Source organism: Ostrinia nubilalis, chromosome 7 (genome assembly GCF_963855985.1).
Source record: "Ostrinia nubilalis chromosome 7, ilOstNubi1.1, whole genome shotgun sequence".
In the NCBI taxonomy this organism is placed as follows: domain Eukaryota; kingdom Metazoa; phylum Arthropoda; class Insecta; order Lepidoptera; family Crambidae; genus Ostrinia; species Ostrinia nubilalis.
Genome location: NC_087094.1, coordinates 16,770,778 through 16,793,186, shown reverse-complemented (window position 1 = coordinate 16,793,186; position 22,409 = coordinate 16,770,778). Strand labels below are relative to the sequence as shown.

The following is a 22,409-nucleotide window of genomic DNA, read 5'->3' as shown; positions in this document are numbered from 1 at the left end:
CATGCAAAAACTATTGAATGGATTTTGATGAAACTTTACAGTATTATTGTTTATAACCCAGAATAACATATAGGCTATAATTTATGAAGATCTGTGACAAACTAAATTTCACGCGGGTGAAGCCGCGGGCAAAAGCTAGTATTATCATAATTATGGGCTTCGTCAGCCCCACACACTGGAAAGTTCACTCTGTATATTATGACTTACTGCGGCAAGTTGAAGGCGGACTGCGAGGCGTAGGTGCCGTCACTGGTCACCAGCTGTCGCGGCGCAGAAGTATCCACCTTGGGCGCCGCAGCCTCGTCCTGCAACACAATAATGCGTTTAATATATTGGTACAAGCGAGCGATAAAAATACGTCACGCGACCTTCTAAAGTTTTGAAGCATTTTGAACAAACGAACTCTTTCTTTTGGAAAGAGAATTTGATCTTGAGAGAATTTTAAAATTAGTTTTGCACTATTTTGTTTCATTGGCCTACACTTAAACACTTGATGGTTAATAAGTCTACCATTATGACACATTAATTAAATAAAACAAAACTGCTAAACATGACGCTTCACTTTCAACTGGTATCTTTTTTATTATTATTTTTTTAATTTTTTTTTTGAAGGGACGCGCGCTTGTAGCTTGAAGAGCTTTTCCAGCTTCACCGGGCAGAGTGGCGAGTACAGAAGGTACTCTAGCCGTTTGGCGATCGTCGGTCGCAGACTGACGTTCGCGATCGGGCCGTATCGAGCGCATAAGGCGCCCGATCAGTGGCGAACCCAACTAGAGGGTTGCCCACCGCGGTGTCGGACCAAAGTCCAGCCTACGGTGGGCTCATTTTAGTGGGCCCGATCGAAGGGACTACGGACGCGGTCTGAGGGCGCCACGGTAGATTCGGACCTCGGCTCAGGCCGTGTCCGGGGGACGGATAGGGAAGGTATCTTATTCAGTTGTAACAAGAGCTATATTACCTTGTCCTCGCTCTGCTCGAGCGCAGGGATGGCGTCGGCGAGCGCGTCGAGCGCGGCGTTCGCGCGCGCCGGCGTGTCGGCGAACTCTGCGAGCAGCCATAGCGCCGCGCGGGCAACCTTGCCCACTTTGATTTGCGAGATGCATTCGAGAAGTTTCTGGAACAACATCGATAGTTAGCTTTTGTAAGCATATGGAAGACATTTTCCTTTTCTAGTCTAGATATACCATTTAAGGCATTCCAAATTCCAATTTTATGCTGCGTTACCAATGAGCAACACGAATCACTAAATTCACTAAACCAAGTGGCAGTGGGCGGTGCACATAGTTTAATGACCGTAGCGACTAAAAACCAGAAAATGTGGTATAATACGTAGGCGTCCTATTAGGTGGACCGACGATTGCGATCGGTGAATGTCACGGCAAACACCTAGATGTTAACTATACATGACCAATCGTCGTAGCTCGTAATCCTTGGAAGAAACCTTTGCCCAGCAGTGGACGTTTTTGGTTCAATCGACGACAACGACAACGAAACACGCCACGGATGAACAGTAATAGGCAGGAGGCACCTGCCGTGTGGGGACGGCCGTAAAAGAATACTTTTCCCCACCGCCCACAGGAGGCGTGTCGTAAGAGGCGACAAACTCCTATAGCACCGGACGGGCAGCAGCGTCTGCGTGCGAAACCAAGCAAAAAACTGCGATCGCCAACCCGCCTGCCAAGCGTGGCGATTAGGGCAAAACCCTCCAAATGGTGGCACAAACAAAAAAACGGCCCCTAGTCCCCGGCGGCCCCACTATCCCGGACCACGGTAGCGGTCACGGTAACGGTGGGGCAAGGGGTGCGAAGAATCCCCGGGAGATGCCAAGCTACCAACACCTGCCGCGTAGCGTAGTAGACGCGTCGGAAGATTGGAGCGGGCAACTGCTTCATGCACCTGCGCAAGCACCCTAAGGCTGGTTTTAGTGTCACGCGGACCGTCCGGTGCGAACCCGCTCCGCACGGCCAATCTGTATGAACTTTTAGGGAGCGTTTTAGAGTAATGCGGTCGGAAGGAACCGCTCCGCTCCCTAGCAGTTCATACAGATCGGCTGTGCGGAGCGATCCGCACTGACAGTCAGCGTGACACTAAAACCAGCCTTACGGTGCTTGCGCAGGTGCAGACCAGGATCAGAAGACCAGAGCGGGCACCCACGCAAGTTTCAGACCCTAAAGGAACTACAAAGCTAACACTAAGCACTATGAGTTTTGGCTTAGCTTAGTTTTGCACATCCCCTTGTGCAAAACTAAGCTAGTCCAAAACTCGCCAATTAACCGGTTGTGTGCAACGTATAATAAAGCGGTGGCTGGCGACACAGACACAGGTCTTGACGTTTTCAGTGACAGCCTCCCTAAATTTAAGTCAAAACTCAAGCCTGTATTCGGAACGACTTAGGCACCGAACAAAATGAACAATTACTAAAACCTTTATATTGTTCGGTGCTTAAACTCTATTCAATTGATTTTTGTTTTTACTAGTGTATAAGTAGGTACTCTAACATTGCAAAAATAAATGCTGTGTATACCTGTAATTGAGGTCATATACGCACCATGTGTTAAACCATGTTAAAATGTATGAACTGTATTATGTATGTGACTTTGTTGGTGTACCTAATAAATAAATAAATAAACTCATTAATAAACGTCGCGTTAAGACCCGTGTCTTACTATTTTAATTGAAATGGAACGCGAAAGTTTAATGAACGCCCACCTGTTCAATATTGTTACTATTGTTTTACTTTTATGATTTTAAAGCGAATGGGTTGCGCCTGTGGATTACTTGTCTTTATGGGTAATTCATAGGCGCAGCTTACTTTTTTGTTACTTTTATCTCTGTGACACAACGTTTACGTGATTGTTATTGCATGCTGTGTGTACACGTTTTTAGGTTGCAATCTAGATTTATAAGCATTATTTTGTAATAATTCCTGGGTCTGCGGGTGTCTATGGGCGACGGTAATCACTTACCATCAGGTGATCCGTTTGCTCGTTTGCCTCCTATCACATAAAAAAAAAAAAAAAATTGCAATTATTTGTAACTACTGTTGTATCCCTTGATTGTTACCTGTTGTGTATGCCTTAATAAATAAATAAATGATAATGGTGATGAACGGACCACTCGGACAATAAGCGCACTCACCTCGTAGATGGTGTCGAGCAAATCAGCGAAAGTGTGCAGGGCGGCACGAAGGAACAACAACACGTCGTGCGCGTGCGGTTCGGCCCCGTCGCCCAGCAGCTCCAGTAATGCCGGCGCTACCGAGCCGGCCACCTCCGGGAACTGAGGGTAGACAACACACGTTAGCTGGTGACGGTGAGAAGGCAGCTGTTCCCCTCCTCTTAGGCCAAAAGCTAGTATGGTTCATGGTTATGGTCATGATGAACACAGTTTTATTTTAACTAACAGGAAATTATATCAGGCCTGTGCATCTCCGCAAGTTTGTATCGAAAACAAAACACGCGCGACTGCGTGCATATCCTGAGATATCTAATCGACAGGACAATCACGAGTGAGCATTGACGCACACACGTGTATTCTTCACCCATTTGCATTGTAAACACAATAAACTACGAGGGCCGGCTGATAATTTCGCGGCCTAAGATACTTAATGAAATAAAATAAATGGTTTCTATTTTTTATTTTGTAATATAATCTCCCTCAAAAGAAATACATTTCTTAAATCTCGCATACAATGCCTTTTACCCACCCAAAAAATTTTTTTTCAAAATGACGACCAACCGCAGCTTTAATTTCGTTGTCATCTGCATATCTCCGGCCCCGTAAGTCCTTTTTCAAATCGAAAAACGGGAAAATATCGCTAGGTAATAGGTCTTGGCTATATGGTGGGTGGTCAATCTCTGAGAACCCGGTGTCTTTCAGGGCTTGGCCTCGCAACACGTGCGGCGTGAACGGGCGCGTTGTCTTGCGGAAAGAGCAATCCGCGTGTCAGTTTCCCCCGTCATTTCTGTACAATAGCCTCGCGAACATAAAGAAATATTCTTCAGCTATCTGCCACGATTTAATTCTTTGGTCAGCCGGAACGATTTTTTCCACTTTTGAACGTTTCCTTCACTCAGTATCGTGACAGGGCGGGGTTCGTTTTCACAGGTCTCTCGTCCGTGTTGAAATAGTCGGGCCCATTTTTTAACCATAGTATATGAAGGTCCAGAATCCTGAAGAACCAATGACATCTCTTCAAAAATGTCTTTCGGTCTATTTTCCTTCTTTACGAGGAATTATGTCCGCGGCGCGCGGTGTCGAAATTCCGCAAATCTCCAGATTCGGCGGACATGGTGATGTCATTTGTTCGATAGAAATTGAACTATCAGTGCAAACTTAATTAGTGATTGCTTTTTATAATACTACTGAGTGTCGCAACTAGTGATATGAGTAACAAGCTAATTACTCATCGCTAAGTACCTTAGGCCGCGAAATTTTCAGCCGCCCCTCGTATGTATTTTGTAATAAACTATGTAGCCATTTTCCGTAGTTTGGCACCTCACGTCCCACATCATTTTACCGAAGTCAGCCCTATAGCTTCGGCGCAGTGCCGATCACTGACGTTTGTCAACAAAATGGTGCGTGACTCTTGAGACAGGCTAAATTCCACCATATTGTTAACGACATTGAGCATACATTTTTTTAAATACCTTTGCGAAGTAAAACTTCTGTACGTAGTATAGCCTGACCAGGAACATAAAAACCCTCGCCATGTTGCGGAAAACTAATGGTACTAATTTCTTTTAATGGCAACAGTAACTGAAAACTTCATTGTCATGTCACCTTGCATGTCAGTCGATTGCTGTCAAAGTGTAAACAAACTTTATTTTAAATGTGCGCAATTGATTTTGTGAATTAAATTGCTAAAATCTTTTTATAGTCGTGAAATAAAAGTGGTTTACAATGTGTTAAAGTATTTGTCGAAGAGAAATACTAAGGGTTCGGACAATATTTTCATTGAATAATGTTTCGGACAAAGGTTGTCAAATTGACTGACATTTTTATCGCATAGTACAGTCCACTATGAAAATTAGCTGTGGTTTGTTTCAACTACCTATTTTAAAAATTTTTGTCACTTTCTAAGTGTTGAATTTTATGGAATTGGGAAAGAAGTACCGAGTATGAAGCGTTCATGAGCAAACATTGCAGTTGAATATTCAAGTTCTGAATTTGATTATTGATGAATAATAAAATAAATCCTACTAGCTCGATTGATGGTTTCATTTAATTTATTTAAACCAGGTTACCTATAATAATATTTTTTCGTTAATTTATGAAAATATCAAATTAGCCCGTAATCCTGAATCCTGATACATAAAGTTAGCCTATTAATTTAACACAGGTACGACTGTACTCAGTGTTGCACTATCAAATGCAATCGACGCGCCTCTATGCCAAGGTTTTTATGTTCCTGGTCAGGCTATACTTATTATTATTCTGTGGTTTTACCTTGAGCGCGGCGCGGTGCAAGGCCCGCACTAACAGCTGGCGATACTTGTTGGCGTCGTCGTGGTCGGCGCTGTGCGAGCGCGCCGCCTCCTTGCGAAGCACCTGCACCAGCTCCTCGGCGTGCCGCGGCGTCACCAGGTCCAGCGCTGGAATGGAACAATAGATATAAATACTGAACAAAATATGTATACATAGATTGGTCCAGAAATCATTGGGGGACGTCTATGTTTAGCAATAGTCTTAGATATGATGTGATGACGAATGATGATAGTTCAAAAAAAGTTTGAACTTTGACCTACTCTACCACTGCTTCCCGCAAAGCCGCCAGACGATGGTCAACTATATGGGTGTCTGTTACTGCTTCAGATGTCGCAATGTCATTAAATATACATAATCCTGCTGCAGTTACATCACCAATGAGGGCCTAAGCTAAAACTTGCACAAGCGCATGCACGCATGACACGCCTATCGAAAAAATGTATCGCGCAGCGTGGTTCGGACACATGATACGAGACGGGTTTCTTTCTACACAATAGGCGCGAGCGGATGCACGCCGCATGCGAGCAACTACATAATAGGTGTGTGCACAGTGGATACCCGTCGCGAAACGCAGTAGCTTGCGTCGAATTTCCGAAACGGGTGCCCGCTTTTGGCACACATTAAGGCGATTAGAGTCCTCAATCCGCGCCAAATGGGCATTTTGTAAAGCCTACTCCTCTTTTACTGCTGGATAGAAATAGTTGAAAAAAATATATGTTATACAACAGTTCAAGGACTACATTTGTGACGTTTGAATTTTCGCTACGTCTCTTTGTTTTGGATTAAAAAAATAAATACGGGACATCGATTTTTTACTTAAATTCCCTACTCCTCCAAAACGGCTATGTTAATTTAAAAGATTTTTGCACGAATAGATTAGGAATTCTTTAATCTTTAAATGACACGTTGCGTTTTTCAATCGAACATTACTTTCATTCATAAATTTTACTTTTGATAAATTCCGAACGTTTTGCTGTTGAGGGGGCCTTCGCGGGGTGCGGGCGGCAGTCGGCCGCTGGCCTTCAGACGGGGAGGTTGTGTCACTCGCTGCAAACTGACATTAGCGATCAAAATGAATTTTTTCTTTGGCTGAGTTGCACCACCTGACGTGACCTAACTTTGACCGTAGCTTTGGCGATAACCGGTGTTTTTTGTATGGAGTTAGACAGACTTTTGACGCTTGTCAAAGTTGAAGTAAGATGGTGCAACCCAGCTTTTGTTCGACAATAGATTTTATGTCAGAATTGTTCATAGAGTACGTGCAGTCAGATGATACAATTGAATTATGACGCGCTCAGACGCTATTTTCTACCTGAATAGAATCTATTAGTGTAAAAAAACTATAATTGACTCCAAAACAACTGCACTAGATAAATACAAGTAGAAAAATTATTACGTTATTTATTTACTAGGCCTTTGCAATCAGTATCCAAATTAGGAGCTAGTCAGAATCTGTAACTTAATCGATTTACGTGAAGAAAACAATTTATATTTTCAATATATTTCTTCGCGAAAATACCACAATTAAAAATAACACCTGTAACGCCCCTGGGTCTGCGGGTGTCTATGGGCGACGGTAATCATTTACCAACAGGTGATCCGTTTGCTCGTTTGCCTCCTGTCACATTAAAAAAAATTAAGATAAAGTGGTATTGAATTGTTCTATAGAGCTTATTAAAAAATTTGGATACTGATTACAAAATTAGCCATTTTCGGAGTCGGTGGCAGCCTACCTTTTGGTGAGTCGTTTTGGAGTTGGTTTTAATTTTTAGAGAAATTAATATATTTCATGCCTTTAGTAGACTATAGGTACTTAGTAGACCTTGTTGTTGCCACTGAAGGTGCATAGGTACACAGTACATTGATACCATATTTTTCATGTTAAGTGCAAATAAACTTCCATAAATTACCAAACCATGAAACGTACCTATATTATTAAAAAATTACGCAGATAAAAACTGAAATCCTCTTATAAGGTGATGAATTTTAGGAGCATGTCATGAAACCAAAATTATTAGCATACAAGAGCTTGTTTTAAAAAAAATCTTTTTATTTATGATGGGGAATTTACTGCGGCGTAGTAGCAGAGATTTTCCGTTTGTAGATCGTAATAATTTCGAAGAATAGGGATGTTTCGTGGATAAAGCAAGAAAGTAGCAAGAGTTTGAATTAATCCGTCGGTGAACTTACCAAAAACAAACTCTAAATGTATTTTTCACATTTTTAAACATATGAAAATTTAAAGAGATGAAGCGCACCAAAGTTCAGAAGATGAGGCACATGACGTCAAGGCATGCTTAAAAATGTGGCGATTTGTGTCGTCACGCGGAATTTCATCGCATCATATCTTCGTAATTACTTGTTTAATTGACAAATAAAAATATCCTGTGTCCAATATTTTTTGATAATGTAAAATTGACGGCTCATAAGTTTTTTTTTTAAGAAACTAGCCTATTCTTATGGCCACATTCCAGCTCCATCATCAGACCCTGCAGTTTACCTTAGAGAATTGAAGACTCATGATTTTCAAAGTAGCGTACTTACATAACAATATAAGCAAGTACCTAACTTGCTTATACAGGGTGTCCCAAAAACAATGGATAACCCTTCAACCATCGATAGGCCTCGCCATGGTCTCCCTAACGTCCAATTTTGACCCCAGTAAAAATATCACCGTTTTCAAGATTTTTAAGTTTTTGTGCATTTTTAGAAAATTGTAATGAAATTATTTAGGTATAATCTAGTTACTATATAAAAATAAGTCGGGTTTTCCTCCCTGACGCTATAACTCCAGAACGCACGAACCGATTTCCACGGTTTTGCATTCGTTGGAAAGGTCTCGGGCTCCGTGAGATTTATAGTAAAGAAAATTCAGGAAAAATTTAAAGGGGATAAAACGGGATCCACGCGTACGAAGTCGCGGGCGGCCGCTAGTAATAAATAAATACAAATCAAACGAGCCTAAACTCGATGGAATCGTTTAATCCCGGAGTTGCTATGGGGCCACTGGCATTCCAGCTCTACCATCAGATCAGCTCCATGTCATCACATTATTGCATTGTCACCCGAATTACATGTATATCCGACATTTTAACTCAATCAATTGATGAAGGATTTCTAATAAAAAGACAAATACATTTTCAGTTTATTCTTCATAAGTGACACAGAGAGAATGACAATAGACAAAAGCAGAAACATTTGCTTTTTTAGGCCATAGACAATACTAGGTAGGTACTAATGCGTTCCAATAGGGATGATGATGACTGGGTAATGAAATCGAAATTCTATTTAGTCCGTCCAGACAGATAATTAGAAAATATTAGACTCATATTTTTTAATTTTTTCCATAATCGAATAATTACAGTATTATATTGAGTTGAAATCTCGCGTGACGTCACATTTGAGTAAAACTTCTACTCAAGCGTGGCGTATCGCGCCTTTTCAACTCGATGTAGCACTGTTATTATTTAATTATGAAAGAAAATAAAAAATATGAGTTTAATATTTTCTAATTATCTGTCTGACGGACAAATAATTGAAATTTTGTCATCTAGCCTAGTTGTCGTCAGGAAGTTGGTCTAACTAATTCAGCTTGCAAGATTCCACCCGAACAAACATTTATGTAATTACCTACATACATCATAAATTGCAAGCTAAATAAAAGCTTGTAATAAAGTCGGGTTTGTTCAAATTTCGAGAACGACTGAACCGACAAAAGCATTAGAAAATTTACGAAAAATAAAATAAAATTTTATCCCGTACAAAATGTTCATGGATTTTGTTATTTTTATTAAATACCTTTACGCCTGAGTTAAATGACACCAACATCAAGGTTCATCAATTTAAGTTTAAAATAATAGGCAGTAATGTATGAAGAAAGAGCTTCTATTCTGTATCTACCTATGCCCGTGTATTTTTGATCGGTGTCAAATCGGAGTTTTTGGTGCGGGGTACACGGGTGTTGCTCGCGGCGTGAAGGTCAAACGCCCAAGGTCATTGAGGACTCTAATCGCCTTAAGTTTCAGCGTACAGCCTTTGCACTGTTTATACTGCCGCGCCGCCGGCGAAATTATGCTTTGACGGCGCGGTGGCGGCGCGGCGGAGGCGCGGCGGCGGCGCGGTGGCGGCGCGGCGGCGGCGCGGCAGCGGACTTTACTCGGCGCGTATGAACAGTGTAGCTGTAGGGGCACGGCGTCGGCGCTCCCAGCTATTGTTGCATCATCACGGGCTTGCAACTCACCCAGCTGCAGCGTGTGCTTGCGCACGTCCAGGTCGGAGGAGGCGAGCACGCGCAGCACGTCCATGCCAGGTCGGGCACGCGCGCCGCCCACCGCGAGCACTATAGTCTGGTCCGTGAGCACGTAGAATTTTGTCCAATGACCGCTATCTACCCACAAAGACCGGTCCTGCGCCGCTTGCATCCATGTACTTCCCGCGACCTTCACCAGATCGTCGGTCCACCTAGTGGGAGGCCTGCCCACGCTACGTCTTCCAGCTCGTGGTCGCCACTCAAGAACCTTGGGGGAGGCCTTTGTCCAGCAGTGGACGTCTTTCGGCTGAAACGAACGAACGAACGAACCCCTATCTACCCATCCTTATTGCTCGCGCGTAATTATGTTGCTATAGCGCTCGCACCCTCACTGCGGGCGCGCGTCGCACAGTCGCGACAGCTACTAGACGCGACAGCGACAGATAATTACGCGCGAGCGATAATGATGGGTAGATAGAGGTCATTGGACAAAATTCTACGTGCTCACGGACCGGGCTTTAGACAGCTGCTTTAGACCGGGCTTTAGAACTCACCCAGCTGCAGCGTGTGCTTTCGCACGTCCAGGTCGGAGGAGGCGAGCACGCGCAGCACGTCCATGGCGAGGTCGGGCAGCGCGCGCGCCGCCGCCTCGCCGCCGTCCTCGCGAAGCGCCGCCAGCCGCCCCACCACGATCAGCTTCACGTTGTTGTCGCTCTCTTTTACGATCAGGTCGATGTAGCACGCCGCTGCCGCCTGGGGGTGAAACAATGGAAGGAATTCAGCCAGTCATACGCACGCAAGCGTACTATTGAACAAATATTATGTGTCATCAACGAAGGCCTACGTCCACGCACATTATAATTTTTGCTTGCCACGATACTTGCCACGATAGCCGAGCGGTGAAGGGGTAGGACTGGCCGACTCGTGATCCGGGGAACGCGAGTTCGGTCCCCGCCGCCGCTCGACTATTGTGGTGAGCTCACTCGTGACACAAGCATATTTACTAAATATGCGTACTAAGCTAAATATTATTTAGCTTAGTACGAGGGGCTAACGGGAGTATTAGTAATTTGTGTAATAACAAATTACTAATAATCTTTAAAAAAAAATCACGTTTATATCTTCAGGACCCCTACACTAGCGTCTTTAGAGCTTAGGGCTCTTATCTTGCTATCGCCCGCGCAGCATCGATACGGCACTGCCTTAGGGTCATCGCGAAGCCGGCTGCCGAACACCGGATTTACGTAGCGCTGGCGTCAAGTTATTTAGTTAAAATAGAGTTGGTCCGCTGGGTCGTCGCTGCGCATGCGCCGGTGAGAGGACGTTCGAAAGACGGGGGGCCTCTAAATCACTTTTTTTTTTCTTTTCATGTCATGTATCGCATGTGACGGGTTTCACGCTCGACGATGGGAGGGCGAACGCTGCGAACACCTGCGGTTTGTACTAACGGTGCAACTAATAAATGGGGGTCTGCTTCACTCACAATCACAAGTATTTTTTATGCAGAACAAGGCTGGTATTTGACCGCAATCGCACCTGATATTAAGTGAGATGCTGTCTAGGATGGTACGTATGCCCTGTAAGTGCTTATTCACTCTCGCCTTAAAAAGTCTTAATAACTCCTATAACAAGTGGTTACCTTGATAGCTGCGGGTGCGTTGGAGAGCGTGACGAGCGTGCCGGCGGCCTCGTAGCGCACGGCGGCACTCGGCGCGTTGAGAAGCCCGTACACCGTGCGGATGAAGCGCGACCGCTCCGACGGGTTGGCGTGGCACACCTGCGGGACATTCACTTGGTACTCATTATTGTCATCGTTATTGAAGATCGCGTTTTTATTCTGAGCTTAGTGCTCGGATCTTTTTTGTAGATCGTGAAGTTTGAAACTACACTCGGCATCAAATAAATCGCACCTCCCGCGACAAGCACTTATCAAACGTATGCATCCCCACTTTCAACCAACATTAGTACCATTTGAAAGCCTAGTTCTAAACTTCATTTCATTAAAGGAAAGGTTTTTACCCCAAAAATGTGTCTTTACAAGGATCCAGAGTCACTTCTTCAAAAAATAGGTAGTTACGCTATAGCCATTTTTATGACTATAAAACTGTTAAGTTGGGATTAATCGCTATCCATCTGTTAAAGAGGACACGTGAGATCTATATTTGGTTTTATAACCATAAAAATTGGTCTAATTGATCCCAGAGGTGAGCCCAAAGTGAGGTCTATTTTCAAGTCACATTTATGGTATATGTTAATCATTTATTTAGAAATGAAATGTATTTTTCTTCAAGGATATTTATTGAGCTTTCAAATAACACCAATATTGTTGGGGTACCATGATTGTGTCGGAAGAATATCTTTAAAGTTCGCGTCGCGGAAGGTGCGGTTTATTTGATGTTGAGTGAGCGGTATTTTAACTATCCAGATTAGATACGATGAGATGAGCGTCTACGGCGCGTTCCTACACTGGAAATGACTCTACAACTAGACTTCATCACCGTGAATCTTCATGTTTTTTTTTATTTGATTTTTTTGCGACAAAAGTGTCCTTCTCATTAGTGCTTTTTCCGTGCGATGCGGATTTCGGCACGCATGTGAAAAACGTTAACTAAAGTTTCGAATGTTGCGACAGGGACAGATAAACCCGAAACAAGGTAAACGGTGTTTCGAAGTAGCCCTGCTAGTCCGCATGCAGACTGCCCGCTCACAGAAAAAGCCATTTAGTCACCCTAGAATGGGGTGGAGGGTTAATAACCTGGGATACAGGATTTTCCTAATTCAGGTATTAGCCCGCCATAGTCCTACTGAGAGACCAACTATATTGTGTACGTACCAAACCTGCTTACATTGTAATACTGCGAGATTTTTTTTTTGTCCTACCTTCATTGTACCTAGTTTTTAAAGTTTACCTGTTGCACTGTAAATTGACTATGGTGAGAATAAAGTTTTTTATTTATTATTATTTATCTATACCCATAGCAAAATTCATTTCCAATTATTTTAATGGTGAAGGCATAAAACAAAAAAGCTTATAAGAATTACATTCGCTGACATTTCGACATTCCTAGTTCACAAACTGACCTTATAAATCAGCTCCACAATAACCAGCTGCAGGATATCCCCGAAGCTGTGCACGTTATCCAGCCTAGCAGCCAGGTAGGCCAGTGCGCGCTCCTGGTCGGCATGCAGCAGCATTAGGAAGGCGTTCCTCTTGCACGACATGTCTTGCTCACTCTCTAAGAAGTTGGCGACGAGCTCGGGAGCGTCGGGGATTAGGAACTCGAAGTTGCTGGGAAGATAATAAATAAAATGAATAAAAATCATTTATTTTCAGATAAAAGCATAATGAAAAAAGATAATGGCAATCAAATTTTTTAAATCTTGTGATCTAAGGCTGGGTTGCACCATCTTACTTCAACTTTTACAAACATCAAAAATCTGTCAAAATTCATACAAAAAACATCGGTTACCGTAAGAGTAGGCGCACACCGTTGATTTTTCGTCGGCCGATAGTTTAGTCGGGCAGTTGATCAGAATGGGCATGTATGGGAGTGCGCACACTACGCCGATTCTTCATACAAATTAAAATCGGGCACAACTATCGGCCAACTAAAAATCAACGGTGTGCGCCTACTCTTATAGTTACCGTCAAAGTAAGGTGGTGCAACTCAGCCTAAGAAATTGTATAGGCACTACAGTTGAATATATCCTAACTAGGCCAATAAGTCGTAACTCGTAGTACGCATCAGACTGCAGACTGCGTGCGCAATAGCGATGGCGATCAGATGTCGAATATGAATTTGTAGCGATGAGTTCACATCAACGCGTCCTCTGTCATTGGTCGCGGTGATCTATTTAGGCGCAATGATCGCCATCGCCATTGCCGACGCGAGCTGCACGCGTTGATTTGGCCGAAGTTGAATGAACTTGTACATTTTACATAAAATAAAAGTGTGACTTTTTATTTGTCGGGAGATGCTTTGTGCTTTGGGGGTCATTAGGGACTGACAGTCAGACCCCTCTTTCTCACTGGGCACTTTGGACACGTGCCCAGGGCCCCGCGACCGAGGGGGGCCCCCATCTGCTTAAAATACCTTTATCCAGATAATAAGGGCCCCCCTTAATCCTTAAGTGCCCAGGGCTTTTAGTAGGTTAAAGACGGCCCTGCTGACAGTGGGTTAACGTGGGACACTCTCTCCACCAAAAGGGCGGGGTCTACTCTCCAAAACCAGTGTAGATGATGCTCAATGCAACAGAGCTGCAAGTTACTGCCCTAACTCAGACATTCATCTCTTTGTCCCAGGCTATACCCACACTCACCGGTAGATGGTGAAGATGGCCAGCACGGCGTTCCTGCGCTGTACATTCGTCTACAGCTTTGTCACAAGCTCTGGCCACACTCACCGGTAGATGGTGAAGATGGCCAGCACGGCGTTCCTGCGCTGTACATTCGTCTACAGCTTTGTCACAAGCTCTGGCCACACTCACCGGTAGATGGTGAAGATGGCCAGCACGGCGTTCCTGCGCTGTACATTCGTCTACAGCTTTGTCACAAGCTCTGGCCACACTCACCGGTAGATGGTGAAGATGGCCAGCACGGCGTTCCTGCGCACGTAGGAGTGGCGGTGCTCGAGGCAGGCGCGGATGGCCGGCATTAGTGGCTCCAGCAGCTCTGGCTCCTTCAGCTTGCACAGGAACCGCAGCGTCGAGCCCCGGATGAACTCGTTGGGGTGTTGGAGGTCCTGGGACGAATATGATGCTTTATTGTATCACTGGAGGGACACCTTTGCATGCCTTCCTCCATTGATACAATAACAGTTGGGCATGCATAGGGCTTCTTCCAATGATACAATAGCAGTTGGGCATATAAAGGCCTTCCTACAATGATAAAATAACAGTTGGGCATGATATAATAGGCTAGGCAAATTTTTTCCAAAGCAAAAGTTAACAAACAACGATTATTAATAGAGATGAATATCACAACTATACATTTGTTGCAAAAAAAGTATTGGCTGTAGCCTCAAAAGATGCAATACTTAGGGTTTCTTGCAGTTACAATTAGAATTGGTAGTTTAGTTTCAATTTTAAATTAGTTACTGTATAAAAATAAGGTCAAACAGTGGCACTAATTTCAGTGACATACCTTCCTGTAGGCATCACAAACAAGGATCATCTCCTGCATCAGCTTTCCATCTGCTGTAGTCTTCGGGACGATCTCCCAGAAAATAAGCAGAAGCTTCTTGATGGTGTGGTCTTGCAGCGGCAGCACAAACCGGATTATAATCATAAGCAATCCTGGGATTTTTTCCCCAGAAAGGATTATGCCAATCACTTTCTTTAGGGCTTCAATTTTCTTTTTCGTGTCTCCTTTTTCTATTGACAAACATGAGTAAAAGGTTTAGTAAAAACACCAGACTGTTTATTAGTTGAAAATAGTATTGCCAGAGCTGAAATAATTACCAAGATCCAGTTTGAGCTGCATCTCATTGTGGCGCTCTGTGTCGGTGGGGAAGTTGATCAAAGTGTAACATGGCTGCTCCACTCCCGCCATGCTGAAAATAAGTAATTACATTTCAATAAAGTAATTTACAACAGGTAGGTACAGTATGTCATCGTTTAGCCATCACTGGTCTTGCCACACTATTGCTGAAGTTCTAGAAAATATTATTCTAATACTAGCTGTTTACAAATTACTATAGAACGAGGGCATACCTGATTTCAAATTGGTATATAATTTTAGGGGAGTAGTAATATAAAAAAATGAAACAAACAAATGCAAGACTACTTGCAATACCCAAATATACATGGTACTTAAGTGCTTAACTCAGAGACAAAAATAAATTTAGCAATTTGATAAAACAAGTTGATTCTAACTACTAACCTTTACGATACAAATAAAATCATGTGTAATCAATTACTAAGGTAAAGATTTAGAACACATGATCAACTTGTACGGATAGTATTGATGAATACATACTGCTGGTATTACATACTCAAAAAGGGGTATAAAGATTCCTACAGCGATAAAGGATGGGAAAACTGTGGAATTTATCAAACAATTATGTATCCGGCGACCATTTATAGCAGTTAATGGATACAAAAAACTTACCTGGTAATATAATAAAATACGGAAACTTAAACCGAATAGTATATTTTATTTGATGTTCTGAATAGAATATTCAGAATTACTCAAAAAAACAATTTATTTCACAAAAACGATACGTGTCCACATCCAACAGCAAACATGTCAAACGTCAAACTGACATTTCTAGGTATGAGCATAGAGAAAAGTAATACATAGGAAATAGAGAGCCCTCTCTGTCAAATTTTTGAACCTACTAATTGACAGCCTGGTGTTAAATTCCCTGTACTTAACCTACGTACGTAACGCTCACATACATACATAGTACACGCACACATACATACATAAAGTCCACGCACACATACACACAGTTCACGCACACATAGGCCCTCATAACCTTCAAAGAATTATTGTTTTTATGATGTACAATGTAGAATTTTTTCAAATCCACTATTTTGAAAATATTTATCTTTATGGTGTACGTATTGTATTATTTTCAAAACAATGGATTTGGAAAAATTCTACATTGTACATGGAAATGCAAATAAGTAAACAAAAACTTTTGAATTTAATAATTTCACTTTATTTATGAACACACATAATATTATACACCAAAAGCGTCTTTTCGCAAAGTTTTCAACAACACTGAAAAAGCATTTGCACATTGAGAAAACTCAGATCACTTGTGAACATAACAGAAAGTTTCTTCGCGATTCACGAAGGAACGAACAAAACTCCGATGAACCAGAACAGCAGCAGGTACGAAGGAATGAACTTGAATTTGACTCGACGACTCTTCAATACTTTAATAGGGCCACAGAACACTTAAATGATGGCTAAGAAAACAAGAATGCATTTAACATAACAAAAACAACACCGGCCATTTTGGAGGAAAAACAAAGTTGCCATATGTTAAATAGTAATTTCTACTACTCTATTATGTAAATTATAACAAAACTGTCACCGTTCAGTTTTAAATTAAAACAAATTAATTTCATTTAAAAAAAGTTTTCACATTGTAATTAACAATATTCTCAAATATATTTTAATTAAGAAAAAAATGAAAATATGAAGGAAACAGGAGCAGCGACATCTAGAGCGTTTTAGGGTAGTTAAAAAGTATTTGAATTTATTCACCGATGTCGCTGTTTGGAAGCAAGTTTCACTTCGATGACCGTTGTATGGAAGTTTCCGTACCCTGGGTATGAGCCACACCGCTATGGTGGATGAGTACGCTACTTATGATATGAGTGATATGACGAATGACGATTGATCAAAAGCAAGAATTTAATAGTTCCAAATGTTATGCATAATGTTAAAAACGTTATTTTTCTTGTTAAAAACTGTTTAAAAATTGTACTCATCATCTATCTCGGCGCTAATATTCCAGTTTTTACATTTCCGTAGAAGGATTGAATAAAAATCGACTAAACTAATCAATTACATATTGCTGGACAACCCTAGAAATGTCAAAGTTCACGAATTTTCAGTTGACGTCGCAGCTGGTCTTGCTTGTATTTTATCATTTTCAAGCAAAATAGTATAATGTTTGATTAATTTAATGGATTGAAATAACTTATTATACAATGGCGGTGTTGGTGACGTTGTTTTATGTACTTTTATCTATCTGCATAATCTACCCTCCCACGGAATTCGTGTCCGCTGGATTTACTATCGCGCAGCTCTTCGAAGGGTTTTTAGGGTCGGAGAATGTGAATTTTGTCGGTTATCATATGAAGAGGATCTCAATTACTGCTTTCATTCACTCGTTACTGCCGTTGGGGTATGTGTTCACGCTGTGGTGCGGTGGAGTGACCAACCAATGGCTGCCGGCGTCCGCGGCCGCGACCGCAATAATCCCGCTGCTGATGTGCTATCGACTGGTGACCTGGTGGGAGCACGATAAATCCAAGCATCCTGTGGTGAGGCCCTTGATCAGATATGCACCTGTTGACAGCGACTGGCGAGTGGTGGCCTCCCAATTGAACATGGACTTTAGGGGGTATGTATTCTGTAATATCTTATTAAAAAATTAAGAGGATATTGTCAAAATTCTTAACATTTCATGTTCCTTAATTTTTTGTTACAGTGTGGATAAAGTATCAATCCCTTTGACAGCTACCAGCAAGTTTGTAGCCACTGAAACATGGCTCATAAAAGTAACTCAATACAACCTACATATTATTAAGCAAACAGAATGTTCTTTAGTGGCCACCTCAGTAAGTGCATTTATACTTCTAAATCTTGATTTCATAGATTAATACTTACCTAATGATTATTTTTTATCAACAGACAGATGTTCACTATTTGACCAGATCAGCTGAGGATGAAATCCAGTTCATCAAAATTGAAGCGATACCCACCGATAACAATATTCCGCGCTTCTCCTTCCGCATTTCAACCGCTGCACTGAGAGACCTGCAACCAAGACTGATTCACCCCGTGCGAGTGCCGGAACATCTCTCATTGCTTCCTTCACTGATTGAGAGATTTGTGAGCGTTTTCAAACAATATGTTGATCAGAATCCTACATATTATGTTGATCAGGTATGTAAATAGCATTTAAAAACTTTCATACAGTCCTAGGAATCTTGTTAAAAAGATGATTTAACTTTATTGTCACAAGTAAAATGTGTCACTATAAAAGCGAAAGGTCACTGATTGACTGACTTACTCATCATGAAATCTCAGAAACTACAAGAGCTAGGGTTCTTTTTAGAACATAGGTGCCCACTAAGAACGGATTTTATGAAACCACCCCTAAGGGAGTAAAACGGGATCCACACATATGAAGTCGCGGGTGGCCGCTAGTTGTCAATATTTGTATTGTTGATCTCATCAACATCCTATTGTGATGTTGAGACTAACTTTCATTTTACTATTTAAGTTATTATAATATTAAGTGAATTATGTCTTTTTCAAAGCGATTGTGTAAATGATAAATGTGTAATCTTGGCTTTTGTTGTTGTTTGAATTTGTAGCTGTTTTAAAAGTATTATGTTTATAGATTATTTTTTGTGCTATATCAGGAGTTGGAGGCTTGCATCGGCTGCATGCAGGCCACGGCCGACGTGAAGCTAACGCGGCGCTGCCTGGCGCCGCCGCCGCAGTTCGAGGCCGCCAACGGGCCGCAGCAGTGCCAGCCGTGCAACTGCAGGTCAGTCCCTATCATCGGCTGCATGCAGGCCGCGGCCGACGTGAAGCTGACCCGCCGCAGTTCGAGGCCGCCAACGGGCCGCAGCAGTGCCAGCCGTGCAACTGCAGGTCAGTCCCTATCATCGGCTGCATGCAGGCCGCGGCCGACGTGAAGCTGACGCGGCGCTGCCTGGCGCCGCCGCCGCAGTTCGAGGCCGCCAACGGGCCGCAGCAGTGCCAGCCGTGCAACTGCAGGTCAGTTCCTATCTTTATTAAGCTCATATTTAAATCATTGGCATATTAGTTATTTAATTTTTAGCGTTAAGAGTCGCATCTCAACAGAATATATTGACAGAAGGGAAGGGTTTCAGTTTCATGTCCAACAAATTACGTAAATCCTTACTTATTTGGCATTAGAAAGTTAACTTATGGAACCCAAAGTAAGAGACTGACTGCAGCAACAATTGATTTCTATTGTGTCTGATTCGCTGGTACTTGAAAGGTTAAATGTTAAGCTCAAGATATTAAAGAAAAACGATACCTATGTGCTGTATGAATATAGCTTTCAATTCCAATTTCCATTAATTAAAACTTCTATATTTATTGCGAAAAAAGGAGAATGGGCACTTTTGGACCTCCACAAAATATACCCATTTCGTCACAGAGTGCTGTGGTGCTGCTCGTGCATGGCGCGCTGGTGGGCAGCACGCGCCAAGGGCCCGCCCAGCGAGTGGCTCGCCGGGCGCGCCACGTGCCCCGTGTGCCGCGCGCGCTTCTGCCTGCTCGACGTGTGTCCCGCCACCAACGCGCCCGCGGCAACCGCGCCAACCGCGCCCGATACATAGCGCCGCACGTACCGCGTCTGGCTGCGGTGTGAGTTCTGTTAACCTTTCACTTGACAATTTTAAGGAGGTGGTGCTGTGTGGACCTACATCCTCTGGCCGTAAACAAAAGTAACAACTTAAAAAAAACACATAGCGCCGCACCTACCGCGTCTGACTGCGGTGTGAGTTCTGTTAACCTTTCACTTGACAATTTTAAGGAGGTGGTGCTGTGTGGACCTACATCCTCTGGCCGTAAACAAAGGAGTAACTTAAAAAAAGTAACATTTTCTTCAAGCACCTCGATTTGATTGCGGCCTACATAAAACATTGTTAAACACTCGACATTGGCGAAACCAGTGTGCTTCAAATACGCACCATTGAAGCCATTAAACAGAAAAATAAATATATAAAACCATTGTTATAGTTCCAAAATACTGAACTGTCCTATGCATGACATTGACAGTGGGGCGCCACCGTCAATACCGGATCGCTAGCTCCGATTTTTGCCATGTTGGAAACCATATAGTTGAACGATGGTAGCGCCCCCCTGTCATTGAGTTTGGCGGGACAGTTCAGCGTGAGTCATAATTACTATAAATTATCAACTTACTCCATTTATACTATGGTTGGAGCTATTGTTTATGGAATGAAATCGATTGACGTTATGGAGTTACGGAATCGGTATTTTATCAAACGGAGACTTAGAAACGTCGCCAAAATTATATTTGGTCGGCGATAAATGTAATATTTGTGTCTTTAATGTTACGTGTTGAAGCTTATAGTTTAAGAATTAAGTCTGGTGAAACCATTATTATATTTTTTTAAATCATGATTGTTAATCTCAGTGAAAACTGAATTATTGGTTATTGCCCAAATTTTTTTACGCTGTTATGTTTTTTTCTAATTTTTTTTTCAAATGAACTTCGAAAGCCAAAGCTTATTTTTACACATTAACTAATTTGATCATTTTGGACTTTTTACCAAATTGATCATGATTATGCAATTCTCATTAGTCATTAAACGCTACTCATAATTTATTTTTAACTAAACTTAGTGAGACTTTTTAGTTTATAATTATTTTAGTAATAGCTGGTACGAGAATGCTAATATAGTGCCACAAAATTTATGTGATAAATATATTTTTATCGATTCTACCTTTGAATAGCTTCTAAATATTATACATATTTTAATAAAGCTCTAGACTTACGCCAACTGGCTGCATGCATATTCCATGAAATAGAATAAAATGATTGATCAAGTTTAATACTTAATAATATTCACATTTATTGTATCTACTCAACAGTATGTTTAAATAGTATAATAATAATACATATTATAATCATATCTTTAACGTTCCATCTTTTTATATGTATGTACTTGTTTTTTTACTATATTATTTTTATACTGTACTGATTGTATTTGTAGTTAATACCTACCTACCAAGAAAAATATATAATTATTGTAAAATTTAAAATATGTTTTGTATTGGTGTCTAATAAAAAACGTAGATCGCAATTGTAGCATATACTCAAATAATTCCGGTTCTTGGTGTCTTCAGCTATAGATAGCCTATAGACAAAATAGTTTTGAAAACATATTATTTATAAGTAGATGAATAAAAAATGATGAATTTATGTCATTAAATGAATGTGTCTTATGTATTTTGTGCGTTTTGTAATGATCATGATCATCATCAGCCTACCCAGTCCACTGTTGTTCTTTGGCAGAATTTATCAGCCTATAGACTGCGACTTAAGCTTCCTATTCCCTAATCCTCACTAAGTTTATCTTTTACTTTAGCGATGATAATTTTAAATACTCCTTTCCTACACATTGATTTTAATTGCAATTTGTACCTACATTCATCATGCCACGTGTACGTTCACTTTGATTTATTCTGATAGCGAAGGTCAGCGGTGCATTATTGTATCGTTATGTTTGATTGACTTAATTTGAAGTAGTCAGGGGTAAGGTCGCGAGTGGGCGTCCGCAGAGCGTGTACTTGACGCTGATCGATTATAAATTCCATGCGATCACGGAGATAACGATCGGAATTGTTCACTTAACAACCACCTTCATGTCCAGGGTAGCTAATGTTTGGGGTTAGTCTAGCACTCGCCATTCAGCTGATTATTCGTACAGATATCGCGCCACTTCAAAAGTGAGCCAATATGAAACAATCATCTCTCAGCAATGCAATCGCAAAGTTTTTTAAGACGACGACTTTGCATGGGTTTAAGTATTTAGTATCCCAATATTATTATGATCGGTAAGCAACTATGTTATTTCGGCGTATCGAATTTGTATTTTCTGATCTTTAATTGTATGAGATTACTTTTCAGCTTTTTGCAATCATTTTTGAAAATATTTTGAAACGCTTTTCTCCCTCGTTAATTTACCTACTGTTTTTTAAATTCACAATTTATTAGTGTAGGGGGTCTTTTCGACCGTGTCCCCAGGGGTTTTCCACAGTGGCCTCTCGAAGGGAACGCACATCAGCATACACATTGTTGAGAACCACAACGCTAAAGAGAAGTATGTGATTCTCGAGTATTTTGGCAAGTTTTGGGTGGGGTGTTGCTGGCCAAAACCCACCTGGAAAACAGAAGAGGTTACTCTGGTGTGTTTTTTC

The 22,409-nt window shown here is 41.8% G+C and overlaps 2 protein-coding genes across 2 annotated transcripts in view; one reads left to right on the top strand and one right to left on the bottom strand.

The window, feature by feature from the left end:
- Window positions 1-16,006, bottom strand: part of LOC135073428 (coatomer subunit beta) — a 45,783-nt gene extending 29,777 nt beyond the window's left edge. Inside the window, 11 exon segments of the mRNA XM_063967611.1 lie at window positions 204-305; window positions 959-1,114; window positions 3,139-3,279; window positions 5,449-5,594; window positions 10,291-10,489; window positions 11,376-11,513; window positions 12,818-13,025; window positions 14,309-14,478; window positions 14,880-15,109; window positions 15,197-15,288; window positions 15,846-16,006. Coding sequence (XP_063823681.1) covers window positions 204-305; window positions 959-1,114; window positions 3,139-3,279; window positions 5,449-5,594; window positions 10,291-10,489; window positions 11,376-11,513; window positions 12,818-13,025; window positions 14,309-14,478; window positions 14,880-15,109; window positions 15,197-15,287 — 1,581 coding nt within the window. The 5' untranslated portion in view covers window position 15,288; window positions 15,846-16,006.
- A 1,297-nt stretch (window positions 16,007-17,303) lies between these two features.
- On the top strand, window positions 17,304-21,438 carry LOC135073514 (E3 ubiquitin-protein ligase TM129). The gene is made up of 6 exons (XM_063967698.1): window positions 17,304-17,820; window positions 17,908-18,037; window positions 18,111-18,365; window positions 18,848-18,975; window positions 19,083-19,208; window positions 19,618-21,438. The coding sequence occupies exons 1-6, from the start codon at window positions 17,405-17,407 to the stop codon at window positions 19,796-19,798; spliced, it is 1,236 nt and encodes a 411-aa protein (XP_063823768.1). The 5' UTR covers window positions 17,304-17,404; the 3' UTR covers window positions 19,799-21,438.
- Window positions 21,439-22,409: the final 971 nt, after the last annotated feature.